The 20,452-nt window shown below is 48.5% G+C and overlaps 2 protein-coding genes across 2 annotated transcripts in view; both read left to right on the top strand.

Moving 5' to 3' along the window:
• LOC132873821 (protocadherin Fat 3) overlaps positions 1-14,431 on the top strand; it is a gene marked incomplete at its 3' end in the record, with an annotated part of 161,173 nt that extends 146,742 nt beyond the window's left edge. The window contains exons 28-29 of the mRNA XM_060909620.1: positions 13,031-13,096; positions 13,974-14,431. Coding sequence (XP_060765603.1) covers positions 13,031-13,096; positions 13,974-14,431 — 524 coding nt within the window. The remainder of the gene's footprint in view (positions 1-13,030; positions 13,097-13,973) is intronic.
• A 6-nt stretch (positions 14,432-14,437) lies between these two features.
• The window catches only part of mtnr1bb (melatonin receptor 1Bb), a 40,905-nt gene continuing 34,890 nt past the window's right edge, over positions 14,438-20,452 (top strand). The window contains exon 1 of the mRNA XM_060909619.1: positions 14,438-14,450. Within this exon, the coding sequence (XP_060765602.1) occupies positions 14,438-14,450 (13 nt within the window). The remainder of the gene's footprint in view (positions 14,451-20,452) is intronic.

Genomic DNA, 20,452 nt, shown 5'->3' with positions numbered 1-20,452 from the left:
TCACACTCACATTCACACCTACGGTCAATTTAGAGTCACCAGTTAACCTAACCTGCATGTCTTTGGACTGTGGGGGAAACCGGAGCACCCGGAGGAAACCCACGCGGACACGGGGAGAACATGCAAACTCCACACAGAAAGGCCCTCGCCGGCCCCGGGGCTCGAACCCAGGACCTTCTTGCTGTGAGGCGACAGCGCTAACCACTACACCACCGTGCCGCCAGCAGCATATCAATAAATAAAAATTAAATTATATATATATCAATCACATACATACATACATACATAACTTTTTAAAAAGCAGCATAATGGCATATAAGCAGCAGTATAAATTGCAGTATGTAATTATTCAATGTAGCCAAACACAGTAAGGTGCAGAGTGTGAGTCTGGGTCAGGCCTCCAGCAGAACTTTTACAGCCCTGGGGAAGAAGCTATTTTGGTGCCTTGCTGTTTCTGACTTTATGACCCTAAGCCTGCCAGAGGGAAGGGTGTCAAAAAGACATTGTCCGGGGTGATTGCAGCCAGTTCTAATCTTTGTGGCTCTGTTTCTCAGCCTGGCAGAGTAGATCTGTTCCAGGGATTGGAGAGGGGTACCAATGATTTTAGATGCAGTTCTGATGATCCACTGCAGATCTTTCCTCTCCTCTGAGGTGAAGCTGGAGAACCACACTATGCAGCCATAGCTCAGAACACTTTGTATGGTGCACTGGTAGAAGTTGGTGAGGAGCTTCTGTGAGAGCCCAGTTTTCCTCAGGGATCACAGGAAGAAGAGTCTCTGCTGGGCCTTTTTAACCACCTCTCTGGTGTTCACTCCCCATGTCAGGTCCTCTAAGAGGTGAACACCAAGGTACTTGAAGCTCCCCACCTGTTCCACCTCCTCTCCAGAGATCACCAGGCTTTGTTTTATCCGGTCGTTTTCTGAAGTCAATGACAAGCTCCTTTGTTTTGTTGGTGTTGAGGAGCAAGTCATTGTTCTGACACCAAGATGTGAGGGCCTGAACTTCCTCTCTGTAGGCTGCCTCATCGCTGTTGGTTATCAACCCCACCACAGCTGTGTCATCTACAAACTTGTATATTTGGTTTGAGTTATGAATGGGAGAACAGTCCTGTGTGAAGAGTGAGTAAAGGAGTGGACTAAGAACACAGCCTTGGGGGGTGCCAGTGTTTAAGATGATGTTGGATGAGATGAGGTCTCCAAGTCTCACATGCTGTGGTCCAAGCCCAGAGACAGCAGCTTGTTGACCAGCTTGCTCAGATTGACAGTGTTGAAGGCCGAGCTGAAGTCAACAAACAGTATCCTCACATAGGTGTCAGGGTTCTCCAGGTGAGTCAATACAGTGTGGAGCATGATAGAGATGGTGTCCTCAGTGCACCTGTTGGTTTTGTAGGCAAACTGGTACTGGTCCAGGTCAGCAGGGATGGAGGCTTTGAGGTCATTCATCACCAGTCTTTTGAAGCATTTCATGATTATCGGTGTTAGTGCAACAGGCCGATAATCATTCAAGCATGTGACTGCTGAGCGCTTTGGGATGGGTATAGAACCCCAAGCTGAAGCTCAGTACCAAATATCAAGCAGTTGTGATTTGTAGTTGCTGAGAGAAGTGTTACGAATATTTTGTAAGTCCACGCTATATGTTATTGTAGCCTTCCCTAGGTGAGGGTGGAGCACAGAGGACGGCAGGACAGAGATCAGGTTCAACAAACAGTTTTATTGTTCCACTTTTCAGGGAACACAATGGGTTTAACGCAGACACTCGCACACACACACATCAGGTGTCTGGTTCGGGAGAGATCTCCTCTGCTCTCGCTCTCCCTCCCTAAATAGGGCGCGGTCCCTGGGAAGACACACAAACACAGGTTAATTGCTCTCAGGTGAAGTGAATCTGCCACTTACCTTCCCTGACTCCGCCCTCCTGTCACAGACCGGTGCTTGACCACACCCCCGCTGCCACATACCCCCACCGCCCGACTCAGGCCGGGCAGCCGTCCGGCCCGCAGCCGACTCCCCCCCCCCCTTGACGGGAGAGGAAGTCCGCCACGACCATCTGCGCCCCCGGCCTGTGGACCACCTTGAAATTAAAGGGTTGGAGCGCCAGATACCAACGGGTGATCCGCGCGTTGGCATCTTTCATGCGGTGGAGCCACTGGAGGGGCGCGTGGTCCGAACAGAGGGTGAAAGAGCGCCCCAGCAGGTAGTACCGGAGGGCGAGGACCGCCCATTTGATCGCCAGGCACTCCTTCTCAATCGTGCTGTAGCGCCCCTCACGCACTGACAGCTTCCGGCTGATGTATAGGACCGGGCGATCCTCCCCCTCCACCTGCTGGGACAAAATGGCCCCCAGCCCTCTGTCCGACGCATCTGTCTGTAACATAAAAGGGAGAGAGAAGTCAGGGGAGTGTAAAAGTGGCCCCCCACACAGTGCAGCCTTTACCTCAGAGAAAGCCCGCTGGCACTGCTCCGTCCACTGGACCGGATCTGGCGCCCCCTTTTTAGTGAGGTCAGTCAGCGGGCTGGTGACGTCCGAATAATTAGGTATAAACCTACGATAGTAGCCAGCCAGCCCCAGGAACTGTCTCACCCCCTTTTTGGTCTTGGGCCTCGGGCAGGCCGCAATCGCTGCTGTCTTATTAATTTGGGGACGCACCTGCCCGTTGCCCAAGTGGAAGCCCAGATACCGTACTTCCACCCGCCCAATCGCACACTTCTTTGGGTTGGCCGTGAGTCCCGCCCGTCTCAGCGACCTAAGGACGGCCCTCAGGTGTTGCAGGTGCCGCTGCCAGTCGTTACTATAAACGATAATGTCGTCCAGGTAGGCGGCCGCATAGGTGGCGTGGGGCCGGAGGACCCGGTCCATCAGCCGCTGAAACGTAGCGGGCGCCCCAAACAGCCCTAACGGAAGTGTGACGAACTGGTGTAAGCCGAACGGTGTGGAAAAGGCCGTTTTCTCCCGGGATAATGGAGTCAAGGGGATCTGCCAATATCCCTTCGTTAAATCCAGTGTCGAGTAAAAGCGAGCCGTGCCTAGTCGATCGAGCAGCTCATCAATACGAGGCATTGGGTACGCGTCGAATTTAGACACTGCGTTGACTTTTCTATAGTCCACACAGAACCGGACCGAGCCGTCGGCCTTGGGAACCAAGACTACCGGGCTGCTCCAGTCGCTGTGGGACTCCTCGACGATGCCCATTTCGAGCATGGCCTGAAGTTCTTCCCGAACCACCTTTTTTTTGTGTTCGGGTAGTCTATAAGGGCGGCTACGCACTACCACCCCCGGGGGTGTCTCTATGTGGTGTTCTATGAGGTTAGTGCGACCGGGCAGGGGCGAGAACACATCCGAAAACTCGGCCTGCAACTGGGCGACCTCCGTGAGTTGGGTCGGGGAGAGGTGGTCTCCACAGGGGACCGGAGAGGTACGTGATGCCAAATTCCCTTTTTGAACCTCCGGCCCCAGCTCCGCCTTCTCCGGAACTACCGACACCAACGCCACGGGGACCTCCTCGTTCCAGAGTTTGAGCAGATTGAGGTGGTAAATCTGTAGCGCCCCACCCCTGTCTGTTCGCCTCACCTCATAGTCGACGTCCCCGACTCGCCGTGTGACCTCAAAGGGTCCTTGCCACTTGGCGATTAATTTGGAGCTCGACGTGGGCAAGAGTACGAGTACTTTATCTCCCGGTGTGAACTCTCTAAGGCGCGTACCCTTGTTGTACAGGCGGGCTTGCCGTTCCTGGGCCTGCCGCAAATTCTCCTGAGTTAGGTGGGTGAGCGTGTGGAGTTTTGGGCGCAGGTCCATAACGTACTGAATTTCATTCTTACTTTGTGAAGGTCCCTCCTCCCAATTTTCCCGCAGCACGTCCAGGATGCCGCGCGGCTTACGCCCATATAATAATTCGAACGGGGAGAACCCCGTGGAGGCTTGAGGGACCTCTCGCACTGAGAACAGCAAGGGTTCGAGCCACTTATCCCAATTACGTGCGTCCTCACTTACGAATTTTTTAATGATATTTTTGAGAGTGCGGTTGAACCGTTCTACTAAACCGTCCGTTTGTGGGTGATATACACTGGTGCGGATCGGCTTAATCCCCAATAACCCATACAGTTCGCGTAGTGTTCGTGACATAAACGTAGTGCCTTGATCAGTCAGAATCTCTTTCGGGATTCCAACTCGGGAGATGACGCTGGAAGAGTGCCTCTGCAATACTGCGTGCTGAGATATTGCGCAGAGGCACTGCTTCCGGGTATCGCGTTGCATAGTCCACTAGAACTAATATAAAGCGGTACCCTCGTGCTGACCGATCTAATGGCCCGACGAGATCCATCCCAATTCTTTCGAACGGGGTCTCGATTAACGGTAGAGGGCGCAATGGCGCTTTTGGAATGGCCGCTGGATTTACTAACTGGCATTCGCGGCATGCCGTACACCACCTACGGACATCGCCGCGAATCCCCGGCCAATAGAATCGGGCCATTATTCGGGCTAGTGTTTTATCTTGCCCTAAGTGTCCAGCCATGGGATTAAAGTGAGCCGCCTGGAATACCAATTCCCGGCGGCTCTTTGGAATCAAAAGCTGCGTGACTCGCTCTTTAGTTTGAGTGTCCTGCGTCACTCGGTATAACCTATCCTTCATAATCGCGAAGTAGGGGAAGGACGGGGTGGCGTTCGGCGGGAGCGTTTGACCATCGATTACTCTCACTTGGTCAAACGCATGCCGCAGAGTCTCGTCTCGCGACTGCTCTAATGGGAAATCCATGAGGGATTCCCCAATAGAGAGAGGAGGAGCCGGTGGCTCCTCACCCTGACGCGGAGATGACGTAGACGGCTCCGCGACAGCTGCTCCCGCCAAGACGACACCGGGACCTCCCCCTGTCAACTGGCAGGACCCACTCTCTACTAGGCGCGTCATTAAACCCCGAAATCCCGGCCAATCAGTCCCCAAAATTAACGAGTGGGTAAGGCGAGGATTAACCGCCGCCTTCACTATACATTTTTCCCCTCTGAAAATAATATGGACCGACACCAAAGGGTAGCTGTGAACATCCCCGTGCACACACAAAACCTTCACCCCTTGTGCTCCCCCCAATGCCTCGTTTTGAACCAGACTTTGGCAAATTGAGGTCTGATTACAACCAGAATCCACCAATGCCTGATATGTAGCCCCTTGGATACTCACCGGTATGCAATACGCTCCGGCCCGATCGAGGGCGGCCTCTGGCGCGTCGGGGATCCGAACCACCGCGCCCACTTCCATTGCTGTGCACTGCTGTTGAAGGTGGTCCGGTTCCCCGCAGCGCCAGCAAACCGGCCCGGGCTTCCCCTCTGCACCGGTGCTCTGGGGCTCACTCACCTGAGGTGGGGGAGAGACAGACACAGAAGGGAGAAACGGGAGGGCACCGCGGGTGCGGCGGGCCGGCAGGGGTGGTGCCGGCCCCCGCCTCCGCGGTGGGGGAATGGGGCGAGGACGGGACACAGAAGGAGGGGAGAGAGAGAGAGAAAGAGAAGAGGAGAGAAGAGATGTCGACATCTGCTGTCCTGCCGCCGAGACAGCCGCCAGATGATCCTCCGCCAGCTCGACTGCCTGATCCAGCGACGCCGGGCGGTGGCACTGGACCCACTCCGCGGCTCCTGCTGGTAAGCGGGCGATGAACTGTTCCAGTACCACCTGATCGACGATTCCCTCGGCGTCGCGATCTTCGGCCCTCAGCCACCGCCAGCAGGCGTCCCGGAGCTGCTGGCCGAACGCGAACGGGCTGCCGACTTCCTCCATCCGCAGCGCGCGGAAGCGCTGGCGCTGCTGCTCCGGCATGCGCCCCACGCGCTGAAGGACAGCCCGGCGAAGGTCGGCGTAGGCCAGCCGGCGATCGGCGGGGAGCTGTAGTGCAGCCAGCTGCGCCTCTCCCGTCAGGAGGGGGAGGAGGCGCGCCGCGCGCTGCTCCATCGGCCACCCCGAGGCTTCAGCGACCTGCTCGAATAACGTGAAGAAAGCCTCGGGGTCATCCTGCGGGCCCATCTTAGTTAAGGTGAGGGGAGACGGGCCCGCGGCCGGAGCGCTGGTGGGCCCCGCCGACGCGAGGAGACGCCGGAACGCCTTGCGATCTTCTTGCTGGGCCAGCACCAGGGCATCGAAGCGCCGCTCTTGTTCCTTTCGGAGTGTGACGAGCGCCTGGTGCTGGCTTTGCTGAGCCGTGGCGAGGGCGTGGACCAGGTCGGTGAACGGGGAAGATTCCATGGGGCTGCTGGGTTGGTGCTCCATTTCCCGGGTTTCGGCACCACTGTAGCCTTCCCTAGGTGAGGGTGGAGCACAGAGGACGGCAGGACAGAGATCAGGTTCAACAAACAGTTTTATTGTTCCACTTTTCAGGGAACACAATAGGTTTAACGCAGACACTCGCACACACACACATCAGGTGTCTGGTTCGGGAGAGATCTCCTCTGCTCTCGCTCTCCCTCCCTAAATAGGGCGCGGTCCCTGGGAAGACACACAAACACAGGTTAATTGCTCTCAGGTGAAGTGAATCTGCCACTTACCTTCCCTGACTCCGCCCTCCTGTCACAGACCGGTGCTTGACCACGCCCCCGCTGCCACAGTTATGTAAATACATTCAGTCAGTAAACAGGAAGTCGATGTGCGACAGACCTGAAAATAGTATACACAGTATAGAACCCCAAGCTGAAGCTCGGTACCAAATATCAAGCAGGTGTGATTTGTAGTTGCTGAGAAAAATGTTACGGAAATTTTGTAAATCCACGCTATATGTTTTGTAAATACATTAAGTTGGTAAACAGGAAGTCAATGTACCACAGTCCTGAAATGGTATACATGGTATAGAACCCCAAGCTGAAGCTCAGTACCAAATATCAAGAAGTTGTGATTTGTAGTTGCTGAGAAAAGTATTATGAGAATTTTGTAAATCCACACTATATGTTTCATAAATGCATTCAGTCGGTAAACAGGAAGTCAATGTGGGACAGACCTAAAAATGGTATACACAACATAGAACCCCAAGCTGAAGCTCGGTACCAAATATCAAGCAGGTGTGATTTGTAGTTGCTGAGAAAAATGTTACAAAAATTTTGTAAATCCACACTATATGTTTCGTAAATACATTAAGTCAGTAAACAGGAAGTCAATGTGTGACAGTCCTGAAAATGGTATACACTGTATAGAACCTCAAGCTGAAGTTTGGTACCAAGTACCAAGTGGCTATGATTTGTGGTTGCTGAGAAAAAGGGTGTTTCAGAAATACAGAGATACGGACGGACGGTTGGACGGGCAGAGGGAAATAAACCAGTATACCCCTGCTCTGAAGGATTAAAAAAAAAATCCAAGACAGTTCTGAGATTTTCCCAGGAGAGACTGAAGAACTGTAGTGAGTCTTCAACAAGCCTGGAACAACCTAGCCTCAGATTTCCTTAGAAAATTCCATAGTGTTTGGTTGTAGTAGCCGCTCAATGTCGAAATTGTTAGGACTAGGACTGTTTTGGCCTCTAGAGGCCGCTGTTATTTCCTTTTCATGTCATGTTTATTTTGGCCTCTAGAGGCCGCCACTGTTCCTGTGTTTTGTGTTTGTGTTAATTGCCTAATTATCTTCACCTGTGTCCTTAATTAGTTTGTCTATTTATACCCCTGAGTTCAGTCCTCTTGTCACGGAGTCTTTGTGCTGTTATGTTTATCTCCAGTTTCCTTTGTACTGTGTTTTTTGATCTTCTTAGCTTTTGAATTTTTGCACTTTGCTTTTCTTTTGGATTATACTCTTTGGTTTTTTTTGTCTTTTGTTTTGCCCTGTATATAGTGTATATAGTTTAAATAAACCTTTTGATTCTTTTTCTACTTCCGCCTCACGCCTCTGCATTTGAGTCATCCCCCTGGTGGCCTAGTGGGGGTTTGCTGGATTATCACACCAACGAACCAGGTTCGAATCCCAGCAAAACCCTAACAGAAAGACTCCGTCATGACCGACTCAGCAGAGGCTGCTTCAACTGTCTACCCGGCCAATCTTCAGGGAATTATGGCAGCTTTGACACGCTTCGGAGCGACCATGGACGCTCATGGACGTACGCTCACCAGCCAACGTGAGGCCCTCGCTCGCCACGAGGAACTGCTTCAGCAAATTGGGAAAACCCTGGCACAGCTGACATCTCTGCCTGCATCTCCTGCTCCTGATCCAGTTCCTGCTCCTGATCCAGCTCCCACTCCTGCTCCAGTGCCTCCTGCAATGCTGCCTTCTTCACCTCGCGAACCCAGCCTTCCTGCACCACAGAGGTATGACGGCAAGCACAGTGAGTGCCGAGAGTTCCTTACCCAGTGTCAACTCACCTTTGAGCTTCAGCCTACCACCTACACTACGGATCGCCGCAAGATTGCCTTTGTGATCACCTTATTAGCTGGTAAGGCGCGAGCCTGGGCTACTGCTATCTGGCAAAGACAGGGACCTGAGTGCTTTGATTTCCAGCTGTTTTCTGAAGAGATGCTTCGGGTCTTCGATCAGGCAGACATCAGTACCGACGCAGCCCGAAAGCTCATGTCCATCCGGCAAGGAGGAAGCGTCGCAGATTACGCCATCTCGTTCCGAACACTCGCAGCAGTAAGTGGATGGAACGAGACTGCCCTGGTGTCAGCCTTCCACCATGGTCTGTCTGACCCCATCAAGGACGGTCTGGCCTCTATTGGATGCCCAAGTGACCTCGAAACCCTCATCTCACATGCTATTCGTCTGGACAACAGGATGAGAGAACGCCACCAAGCCTTGAGCCCCCCCAGCCTCCCTACCTCTACCTGGAGACCGTCTACCTCCTTCAGTGACTGTCCAGAACCCATGCAAGTGGGTCGTACTCGCCTCTCTGCATCTGAGAGGGAGCGCAGAAGGAGGGACAAGTGCTGCATCTACTGTGGCAAGCCTGGTCACTTCCGAGCATCATGTCCCGAACTCTTGGGAAAAGGACCGCCCCGTCCAGCCGAGGGAGGGTTGTGACGGGGCCTACCCTCTCTCCCGGACTCCCTGGCCAAGGAATCTACATCCCGGTCTCCATCTCCTGGGGTGAGTCTGTCCACTCTTGTCAAGCTTTGATAGACTCAGGGGCAGCTGGGAACTTTATGGATATTCACTTCGCCCAAAGCATCAATATTCCGACTGCACCTCTTGAAGTCCCTCTGTCTGTGTCTGCCCTTGATGGCCAAGCGTTAGGTGATGGAAGAGTCACTCAAGTTACTTCTCCAGTCTTCCTCCAGTCTCAAGGTCACAAGGAAGAAATATCCCTGCACCTGATTCCTTCACCTGAGTTCCCAGTTATTCTAGGCCTTCCTTGGCTTACTCGCCACAACCCTCGCATAGACTGGGTAACAAGCCAGGTTGTGGAATGGGGCCCTGCATGCCATGCCTCTTGTCTGCTCTCTAGCTCTCCTGTGTCTCCTGCCGAGCCCCCTGATCTCACCGAGTTATCTCAAGTTCCCACAGAGTACTGGGATCTCAAGGAGGTATTCAGCAAGAGCAGGGCCGCCGTTCTTCCTCCGCACCGGGCCTACGACTGTGCCATCGACTTGCTCCCTGGGACTACCCCTCCTCGTGGCAGACTGTTTTCACTCTCTCAGCCAGAACGCAAGGCCATGGAGGAATACCTCAAAGATGCCCTGGTCTCTGGGTTTATTCGACCCTCCACTTCACCTGCTGGAGCCGGCTTCTTCTTTGTCGGCAAGAAGGATGGGGGGCTCCGACCATGTATTGATTACAGGGGCCTGAATAAGATCACTGTGCGCAACCGATATCCCCTTCCGCTGATGTCCACAGCTTTCGACCTGCTCCAAGGCGCCACCGTCTTCACCAAGTTGGACCTACGGAACGCATACCACCTCATCCGTATCCGACAGGGAGACGAGTGGAAGACTGCCTTTAACACCCCGTCTGGGCACTACGAATACCAGGTGATGCCCTTCGGACTCACCAACGCACCAGCTGTTTTTCAGGCCCTAATCAACGACGTCTTAAGGGACATGATTAACCTATACGTTTTTGTCTACCTCGACGACATCCTTATCTTTTCCAAGACCGTGCAGGAGCACCGCCACCATGTCCGCCAGGTTCTCCAGAGGCTGCTACAGAACAATCTGTTCGCCAAGGCCCAGAAATGCGAATTTCATGTTCCCGAGGTCTCCTTTCTGGGATTTATTGTACGGACAGGCCAACTCCAAATGGACCCTGCCAAGACCCTGGCCGTCCGGGATTGGCCTACTCCCAAGTCCGTTAAGGAGGTTCAGCGGTTCTTAGGATTCGCTAACTTCTACCGCAAGTTCATCAGGAACTTCAGTTCTGTGGCAGCACCCATGTCAGACCTCACCAAAGGGACAGGTGGATCTTATGGCTGGTCTCCTCAGGCAGAAAAGGCGTTCAAAGACCTCAAGGACCGCTTCTGCACGGCACCCATTCTGGTTCTCCCGGACACCTCCCAACCATTCATCGTGGAGGTGGACGCCTCGGACAGTGGTGTCGGCGCGGTGCTCTCTCAACGTTCGGAAGGAAAGCTGCACCCCTGCGCTTACTTCTCTCACCGCCTGAGTCCTGCTGAGTCCCGGTACGATGTGGGGGATCGAGAACTGCTAGCGGTCAAACTGGCCCTTGAGGAGTGGAGGCACTGGCTGGAGGGAGCACAACATCCATTCCTGGTTTGGACTGACCACAAGAACCTGGAGTACCTCCAGCAAGCCAAGAGACTGAACCCTCGACAGGCTAGGTGGGCCCTGTTTTTCAGTCGGTTTGACTTCACCCTCTCATACCGCCCCGGCTCCAAGAACACCAAACCTGACGCACTGTCCAGACTGTTCTCTGCCACTAACAGGGAGAATGAAGTCGGGCCTATTATCCCTGTGTCCCGGATTGTGGCCCCTGTCCGCTGGGGTATTGAGGAGGCTGTCCGACGAGCCCAACGCCAGGACCCCGGTCCTGGGACGGGGCCACCAGGCCTCTTGTACGTCCCACATCAAGCCCGGGCCAAGGTTCTCCAGTGGGGTCACTCTTCCCCTCTCACCGCCCACCCGGGAGCTCGGAGGACCCTGGACTTCCTGAAAAGACGCTTCTGGTGGCCTAACATGGAGAAGGAAGTAAGGTCATTTGTCCTGTCCTGTGAGGTTTGCACCAGAACCAAGAACCCACGACAGCGTCCCCAGGGTCTCCTGCATCCTCTGACCATTCCCCGGCGTCCCTGGTCCCACGTGGCAGTCGACTTTATCACGGGTCTCCCTGAGTCACAAGGTAACACGGTCATTTTGGTCTTAGTTGACAGATTCTCCAAGGCCTGCCGCTTCATACCACTGTGCAAACTCCCCTCTGCTCTTGAAACTGCGAAACTTTTGTTTAATCATGTCTTCCGAGTCTTTGGTCTTCCACAGGACATCGTCTCAGACCGAGGGCCCCAGTTCTCCTCCCGAGTGTGGCACGGGTTCTGCAAGGTCATCGGAGCCACTGCCAGCCTCTCCTCTGGGTTTCACCCACAGTCCAATGGTCAGACGGAGAGGCTCAACCAGGACCTGGAAACCACCCTGCGAGGCCTGGCTATGGATAACCCGACATCGTGGAGCACCTGGCTGCCATGGGCGGAGTACGCCCACAACACCCTGCAGTCATCGGCCACCAAGCTGTCGCCATTCCAGTGCCAATTCGGGTTCCAGCCACCTCTGTTCCCGGACCAGGAGGAGGACGCGGGGGTGCCCTCGGTCAACCAATATGTGAGACGGTGTCGCAAGACCTGGAGCAAGGTCAGGAAGACCCTCATACAGACCTCCAGAACCAACCAGACTCAGGCCAACCGCCATAGAAGACCTGCACACGCTTTCCGCCCTGGGCAGCGTGTTTGGCTGTCCACTAAGGACCTTCCACTGCGGGTGGAGAACCGCAAGCTTGCTCCTCGCTACATTGGCCCCTTCAAGGTGGTGCGCAGGGTGAACCCTGTCTCCTACCGGCTCCAGTTGCCCCGGACTCTGAGGATCAACCCCACTTTCCATGTTTCCCTGTTACGGCCCGTACTGATGTCTACATATGCCCCTGCCCCTAGGAACCCCCCACCCCCCCGCATCTTCCAGGGGCAGACTGTGTTCACTGTGAATCGCCTGCTTGACTCCCGCCGGGTCCGCGGCGGGTTGCAATATCTGGTGGACTGGGAGGGCTATGGTCCTGAGGAGCGCTGCTGGGTTCCTGCTCGGGATGTCCTTGATAAAGAACTATGTCGGGACTTCCATTCGGCCCATCCGGATCGCCCTGGGAACGTCAGGAGACGCTCCTAGAGGGGGGGGTCCTGTTAGGACTAGGACTGTTTTGGCCTCTAGAGGCCGCTGTTATTTCCTTTTCATGTCATGTTTATTTTGGCCTCTAGAGGCCGCCACTGTTCCTGTGTTTTGTGTTTGTGTTAATTGCCTAATTATCTTCACCTGTGTCCTTAATTAGTTTGTCTATTTATACCCCTGAGTTCAGTCCTCTTGTCACGGAGTCTTTGTGCTGTTATGTTTATCTCCAGTTTCCTTTGTACTGTGTTTTTTGATCTTCTTAGCTTTTGAATTTTTGCACTTTGCTTTTCTTTTGGATTATACTCTTTGGTTTTTTTTGTCTTTTGTTTTGCCCTGTATATAGTGTATATAGTTTAAATAAACCTTTTGATTCTTTTTCTACTTCCGCCTCACGCCTCTGCATTTGAGTCATCCCCCTGGTGGCCTAGTGGGGGTTTGCTGGATTATCACACCAACGAACCAGGTTCGAATCCCAGCAAAACCCTAACAGAAATTATTTTCCAATTCACTATTTTTCAAAGACAGCTTTTTAGGCATAGAATTTCCCGAAGTGTGCCAAGACTTTTGCACAGTACTATAGATAACGTGTTCTCTCTTTCTCTCTCTCTTTGTGTGTGTGTGTGTGTGTGTGTGTGTGAAACAATTTCAGTTAAAAAAGTATATTTTTATCAGGTCATTATAATTTTAATCATTTTGTTACAGCATTCTTACATTTCATTACGTTATCTGTAGCATTTTTGTCTGTTTTCTGTTTGATTACAGTTAATCCACATCTCAATCAAGTGGATCAAACATGCGTTGAATACATCAAAGAATTCTTTGTCAATTGTAAGAACAGTCTGCTTTGTAATAAACATTTTAGTTGCATTACTTTTGTTTACATCAGTTTTATGGTTTGTTCATGCTGATACTGAATGTTCAAGAGCAGTGATCAAGTTACAAATACTCTAGTGGCTTTGTTAATGGTCACCAGTAAACAAATAAACCTTTTTTTTAACCACAAAGTATACCACAGAGATATTAAATCAACCACTTCTTAATGACTGGACGTATAAAAACCTTTATTGAGTTAGTATATCAAGTAAGTCTGTTGGGCCTTGAATCTAAACTTTAAAAATGTTTTGCAACATGTGATGAAGAACTTGAAGCTCAGTAGATACACTACATGCCTGAAAGTTTGTGGACACTTGACCATCACACCCATATGTGCTTTTTAAACATCCCATTCCAGATTTACCCTGTTTTGCTGTTATAATAACCTCTACATTTCTGGGAAGCCTTTTGGATAGTGGCTGTAGGGATTTGTGCTCATACAGCCACAAGAGCATTAACAAGGTCAGGCACTGATGTCGGGTCGAAGGCTCAGTCTGTGTTCCAGTTCATCCCAAGTGTACTGGGGTTGAGGTCAGGGTTCTCTGCAGGCCACTTGAGTTCTTCTACAGCAACCTTGGCAAACCATGTCTTTATGGAGCTTGGGTTGTGCATAGGAATTGTCATGCTGAAACATGGTTGGGCCCCTTAGTTCCACTGAAGGGACATTGTAATGCTACAGCTTTTTTTTTTTTTAAATTGGGTGCCTCCAACTTTGTGGCAACAGTTTTAAGGGAAGAACAACATATGGTTGTGATTATCAGGTATCCACAACTGTTTGGCCATATAGTGTAATTAAATGTTTTGATCATAAGAGTCTTTCTCTGTCCTGCAGCATACTGTTGGGAGGCTACAGATTGGATTCCTGACACCTTACTGACAGACCTGGAATCCACTAACAGACCGCATTCTCCTACTCGTACTCCTCCACCAGCTCCTCTCGCCCTTACTCCTACACAACTGAGTGGCAGCGTCCTTCTAAGTGGCAGTACGCACTCCCTGGATACCAGTTATCCCTTACATAGGTATGAAGGCCACAGAGATGTCTATTCTTCCTTATCTAGGGAGAAGTGCCCTGTCCCAGTGTGTGAGGAGTGCCAGGATGAGGAGAGTCTTTCCCAAGGGGGCTATAACGAGGGGATTGCCAATGCTTCCTGCTATCACTCTAGTCATAGGGAAGAAAGGCTTCATGTCTGGAAAGACTCCTATTCCTTTGGCAGTCATAGGGAGATCAGCAAACTTGGGGACAGACAGTCATTTGGAGTTCAGTGCTCACACAGTAACCAGCACAGCCTGTCTATGTCTGAAGAAGATTAGTATAAACTGCAATAACAGCCTGGACTTATGGCTCTATATGGAAACTGCCACTGTGCATGGACTAAAAAAAAGGAAAAAAGAAAAAAAAAGGTGGCATATAAAGAAGAGTTACAGCCCATATAGCAAGTATGAAAGCATCAATAACTTTTCAGAAATGTTATTATGCATTCATCACAATATATGTGTATTACTGGCTATGTATGGTCATTTGATTAATTCAAGCACTGGGAAAGTATATATCAGATTAAATATCAATATACACCAGTATTCATATGAATATAAAAAGATGGTATATTAGATATTAAAATTGTATACAATGTGGAACAAAGACTTTCATACATCTGTTGTCACCTTATACGAATAGTATGAATAGCAATAATGAAAGTTATTGTGTTGTTTTGTGCTGGTATGGTTTCCGATAAATGAAATTTTACATTTCGTACTCTTGGCATTCTGTCACTGTCTGAATCACACAATGGTGTGTTTGCTTGCAATATCAAAAGAAACATCTAATAGTTTCTTCTACAATTTTTAATTCCTCAGTGCAATTTAATTAAAGAACAGCATTGTGCCACTGTTCCCTCTCATTTGATGTGACCAATGACCATAGTCATTTTAACACACACACACACCCCCACACCCCTCTACCTGTGTAGTGAGTCCACAGAAGAAAAATAGAAAAGAAAAAAAATCAGTACTGGAAAAATTGGTCATAAATTGTAATATTTAATATTGAAAAAAAAAGTGATTCCTATTTCACCTAGAATCTTGCAGCCCCAAAATAAAGTGGTAAATTTATACATTATTTATGATATCACTCAGCACAGTATCAAAATTAACATAAATAGCCTGGTTTGTTTGGGTCCAAATATTTCAGTATGGTTGATGATGTCAAACCCATGCAACAGTGTTATGTTATTATTAAGCTCCTGGGGAGACTCTGTGCTCATATGTATATTTTAAATGTATATATACATACGGTACATGCATACATATGCACATAAGTTTCCTTCTGATTAGTTCAAATAAAGGAGCTGTTGTGGTAGAGTACTGGATAAGTGGTGGTGTAATGTGCAATGGTAATATGTTGTCATACAAAGGAATGATGCAAGTTATCTGGGCATGAGCTTAGGGAGGTGTAGCACTGCTTCACGTTTGCTTGCAGGGCGCTAAGACCCTCATACATTGGGTAAAATCCTGTGGGAATCTGTTGGAGCCACAAAGAACACACTTTCCTCATTGAGTGTGAATTTGTCTTTCACAAGTATGCCTATGACATGGTGCAGGCATTTATTATGTAGGGTAGGTGTTGGGCCATGCACCACAATGTCGTCTAGATAAATTACTACCCAAACTCTAGCACCAGTACATAGTGTTAGAGTTAGCATCATGCACTGACAGTTGGAATGTGAAAGAGGGAAGGCTCTCACAGGATGACTGTGTGCTCTTGGCAGAGGTGGACAAAGTACCCAACTTCATTACTTAAGTGAAAGTACAGATTCCACTGGTCAAATGTTACTCCGATACAAGTGAAAATTGTCCAGTCAAATTTTTACTTAAGTTAGAGTACTGAAGTGCTGGCTTTTAAAAATACTTAAATATTAAAAGTACATTTTCTGTCAACACGTTGTATTATTGACACAACGCTTATGCCTCTGAAGCAACCGACTGGATTGTTTTGTGAATTCACAAAATGAATGCATCCTGTGCATCATGGTGGTTTAACGTTAAGCTAGCTAGTCAGTGAAGCTCCACCTGACATGCTAGCAAACTCTTTTCAAGCTCAAAATCATATTGGATAGCTAACGTTACTAGAAAAGATTTCTACATTGCTTATTTGGCAAGATTATGCTAAAACATATTTCTGAAAGGATTTCAGATAAGGTAATGTTATTTATGTTAGCGTAACTCCGTTTTTACATGCTAACTAACAGTGTCCAAGTTAACAAGCTATGTGTTAACGTTAGTTGTGGACAAGGCTATGGCAAGTTGGCAGGCAAATCCACAGAAAGTCAATTGACTAACCAGACTGCATGCCTATTGTAACATTATCGCTAGCTCTAAAAGCATTGACTACTTCATTGCAAGCTTTCTCTTGGAATAAAATGTTTACATACCTCAATATGCTACCGCAGGTTGGACGGCGAGTTTTTGTAGGCCGTGATGTGGTTCGTTTTAGGTAAACAAAGCAAACATTTAAAATGAAATGAATCTTTAATCCTTTCAGAAAACTGAAACATGGGTTCTAGGTATGGCCATGTGCATTCCCCAGAAGAACCTCCTCCTTCCATTTTGCCATCAACTGATCGAGTTCAAATAACACTGCTGAGAAATCATTGAACTTGATTTTATACAGTCTATGGACGTGAAATGACGTGAAATGATTACTGATGGGCTGTCTCAGTGTCACCTGTGAAATAAACAATCGTGTTTTAGAAAAGAAAAGAAAAAAACATCCAGTTTCAAAGCTGCTTCATAGTAATGAGTAACAAGGACCTTGATCAAAATGTAGTGAAGTAAAAAGTATGATATTTGTTTTTCAAATGTAGTGAAGTTAAAGTCATAAGTTTCCAGAAAAAAAAACCCTTAAGTAAAGTACAGATACTTAAAAAGTGTACTTAAGTACAGTACTCAAGTAAATGTACTTCGTTACTGTCCACCTCTGGCTCTTGGTTAATATCTGGAGTTGCCATACTGTAGCTGCACAGGAATGCAGAAAGGTCAGTAAGTATTTGATATTGAATGACCTGATGAACCATTGCTACAGTATATAATTAAAAAAAATCTAAATTGCTACCAATTACAAAATAAAAGTTTTATACAATTTGTGAATCAGTTATTTGCTGTAAAGCATGTAAATATGGTCCTAGTCAATAGATAGATATTTGTAACCATGGGTTGTCATAAATATGCAATGCATTTTCTATATGTAGCTGTATGTATCCAGTATTGTCTCCAAATAAACATTGCACAGAACATATACCATTATTAAGGCACCCTATAGTGCAATATTATTATAAACTGAGGTATAATTTCTTTCTTTCTTGATTAATAATTAACAAAAACCCAAACGCATCAAACACTTACTGTGGTGGTGTTGGCTCTCACAACAGGTTCTGCTTTTCAAGTGTTTTCTTTTCTGTAGATACACATTTTTATACCCATTGTGACAGATGTATAAAATGTACTCAATTAAAACTGTATGCTAACTGTTTTGTCTCTTTGTGTATGTTTCAAATGTTTTGTGGTCAGGATGAAAAATGTTTTTGGCAGAAAGTTTGAGTTACAAAAATTATGTATTCTTGACAAGCCTAATCTTCTGTAGTCTGTATAATAAGCAAGCATACTTTTTAGGTTCTCTCACTCCTGGCAAAAATTTCTGGAGTTTCTACAGGAAATTTATAGTGATGACATACAATTGTTTCACACATGCTGATTGTTTTAAGTATGCTTAATTTCAAGCTTATACTGTAAATGAACTTGTTGGAATTAATGTTAAATAAATAACATTGTTGCCATTGATGTATATTATCATATGGGCTCAACTGAAGTTCATTTATCCTCATTTACCTACAGAAAGAGATAGTAAAAATATGTATGGCGGCACGGTGGTGTAGTGGTTAGCGCTGTCGCCTCACAGCAAGAAGGTCCAGGTTCGAACCCCGTGGCCGGCGAGGGCCTTTCTGTGCAGAGTTTGCATGTTCTCCCCGTGTCCGCGCGGGTTTCCTCCGGGTGCTCCGGTTTCCCCCACAGTCCAAAGACATGCAGGTTAGGTTAACTGGTGACACTAAATTGACCGTAGGTGTGAGTGTGAATGGTTGTCTGTGTCTATGTGTCAGCCCTGTGATGACCTGGCGACTTGTCCAGGGTGTACCCCGCCTTTCGCCCATAGTCAGCTGGGATAGGCTCCAGCTTGCCTGCGACCCTGTAGAACAGGATCAAGTGGCTAGAGATAATGAGATGAGATATGTATAAGGTAGGTGGCACGGTGGTGTAGTGGTTAGCACTGTTGCCTCACAGCAAGAAGGTCCTGGGTTCGAGCCCAGTGGCTGGCAAGGGCCTTTCTGTGTGGAGTTTGCATGTTCTCCCCGTGTCTGCATGGGTTACCTCCAGGACATGCAGGTTAGGTTAATTGGTGGCTCTAAATTGACCATAGATGTGAATGGTTGTTTGTCTCTATGTGTCAGCCCTGCGATAACCTGGTGCCTTGTCCAGGGTGTACCCCGCCTCTCGCCCATAGTCAGCTGGGATAGGCTCCAGCTTGCCTGCGACCCTGTAGAACAGGATAAGGATAATGGATGGATGTATAAGGTAAAGCATATAAATAAACAGGTGATTATATTCATTATTTGGTACAAAAGCAGTATTTAGGAAAGGCCTAGTCCTTGAGGAGCAAAGATGGGCTGAGTCTCTCCAGTTTGTCAACAAAGGCATGAGAAAATTATTGACATTTTTAAAAACAATGTTCTACAAAGAACGATAGGAAGGAATTTAGATATTTCACCCTCCTTGGTGCATAATATCATTAAACCATTCAAGTAATCTAGAGGAATTTCAGTGCATAAAGGGCAAGGGCGCAAGCCTAATCTTCTTCTTCTGGCTGCTCCCAATTAGGGGTCGCCACAGTGGATCTTTCACCTCCATTGCTCCCTGTCTTCCGCATCCTTCTCTACCACACCTGCCACTTTCATGTCCTCTCTCACCACATCCATGTATCTCCTCTTTGGCCTTCCTCATTTTCATTTGCCTGGCAGCTCCATCCTCATCATTCTCCTTCCAACATGCTCTGCATCTCTTCTCAGGATGTACCCATACCATCTCAGTCTCATCTGTCTTAGCTTAATTCCCAAGCTCTCCACATGTGCTGTCCCTCTGATGTGCTCGTTCCTTATCCTGTCCAACCTCGTCACTCTCATCGCAAACCTTAACATCCTCAACTCCGCCACCTCCAACTTTGCCTCCTGTCTCTTCGTTAAGGGTACGGTCTCCAATCCATACATCATAGCTGGTCTCACTACTGTCTTATACAGCTTAACTTTCACTTTTGCTGGGACTTTCCTATCACAAGCCTAATCTGAACACCCGTAATCTCAGATCCTTCAAACAAAACTACATCAAGAACCGTCATTGATCTATAGCTGATATAACCACATGGACTTGGGATTATTTTGGCAAACCTTACTTAAGCACTACAATACGGAGTTACATCTACAAATACCAGTTAAAACTTTACTGTGCAAAAAGGAAGCCTTATGTTATCTGTGTCTAGAAGCATCATCAACTTCTCTGGGCTCGAAGACATCTGGGATGAACTATCACACAGTGGAAACATGTTCTCAGACAAATCCATGTTCCAGGTCTTTTTTTGTTAGAAATGGACACTGTGTGCTCTACACCAAAGATAAAGAGGACCATCCAGATTGTTACCAGAAACAACTCTAAAAGCCAGGGTATGTAATGGTATGGGGTTGTGTCTGTGCCCTTCACAAAGGTAATGTCAACGTTAATACAGAAAAGTATATTGGGATTTTGGAGCAGTATATGCTGCCTTAAAAAGTGATTCCTAGAAAGCATTACATGTGCATACAAGAAGTCTGTCTTGATGATGTTACTATCAGGGATAACAAAGGAATTGCTAACAGTTTTAACACCTTCACTGCAATTGGTAAACAATTGAAACAAGTTCTGCTCTCACCATCCCTTTTGGATGTGAGCCATATTTCACCTACCAATGGGGTCAAGGAATTTACATTTTCAAACATTCCTGTGTTCCCCCTGTGAGGAGGAAGCTGACCTCCTCGAGGGGATCAGCTTAATCAAAGGGGGATGGGCATCTCAAGGGGGACAAGTTCCATAAGGGGGACGGGTTCCTCAAAGGGGACGGGGTGCATAAGGGGGTGGGTTCCATAAAGGTGACAGGGTCCTAAAAGGGGATGGGGTCCTCAAAGGAGGTAAATTCCCTAAAGGGGACGGGGTCCTCAAACAGACTGGAGTCCA

The sequence above is a fragment of the Neoarius graeffei genome, chromosome 25 (genome assembly GCF_027579695.1).
Source record: "Neoarius graeffei isolate fNeoGra1 chromosome 25, fNeoGra1.pri, whole genome shotgun sequence".
In the NCBI taxonomy this organism is placed as follows: domain Eukaryota; kingdom Metazoa; phylum Chordata; class Actinopteri; order Siluriformes; family Ariidae; genus Neoarius; species Neoarius graeffei.
Note: the sequence above shows the minus strand (reverse complement) of the source record. Positions and strands in the feature narration are given on the sequence as shown.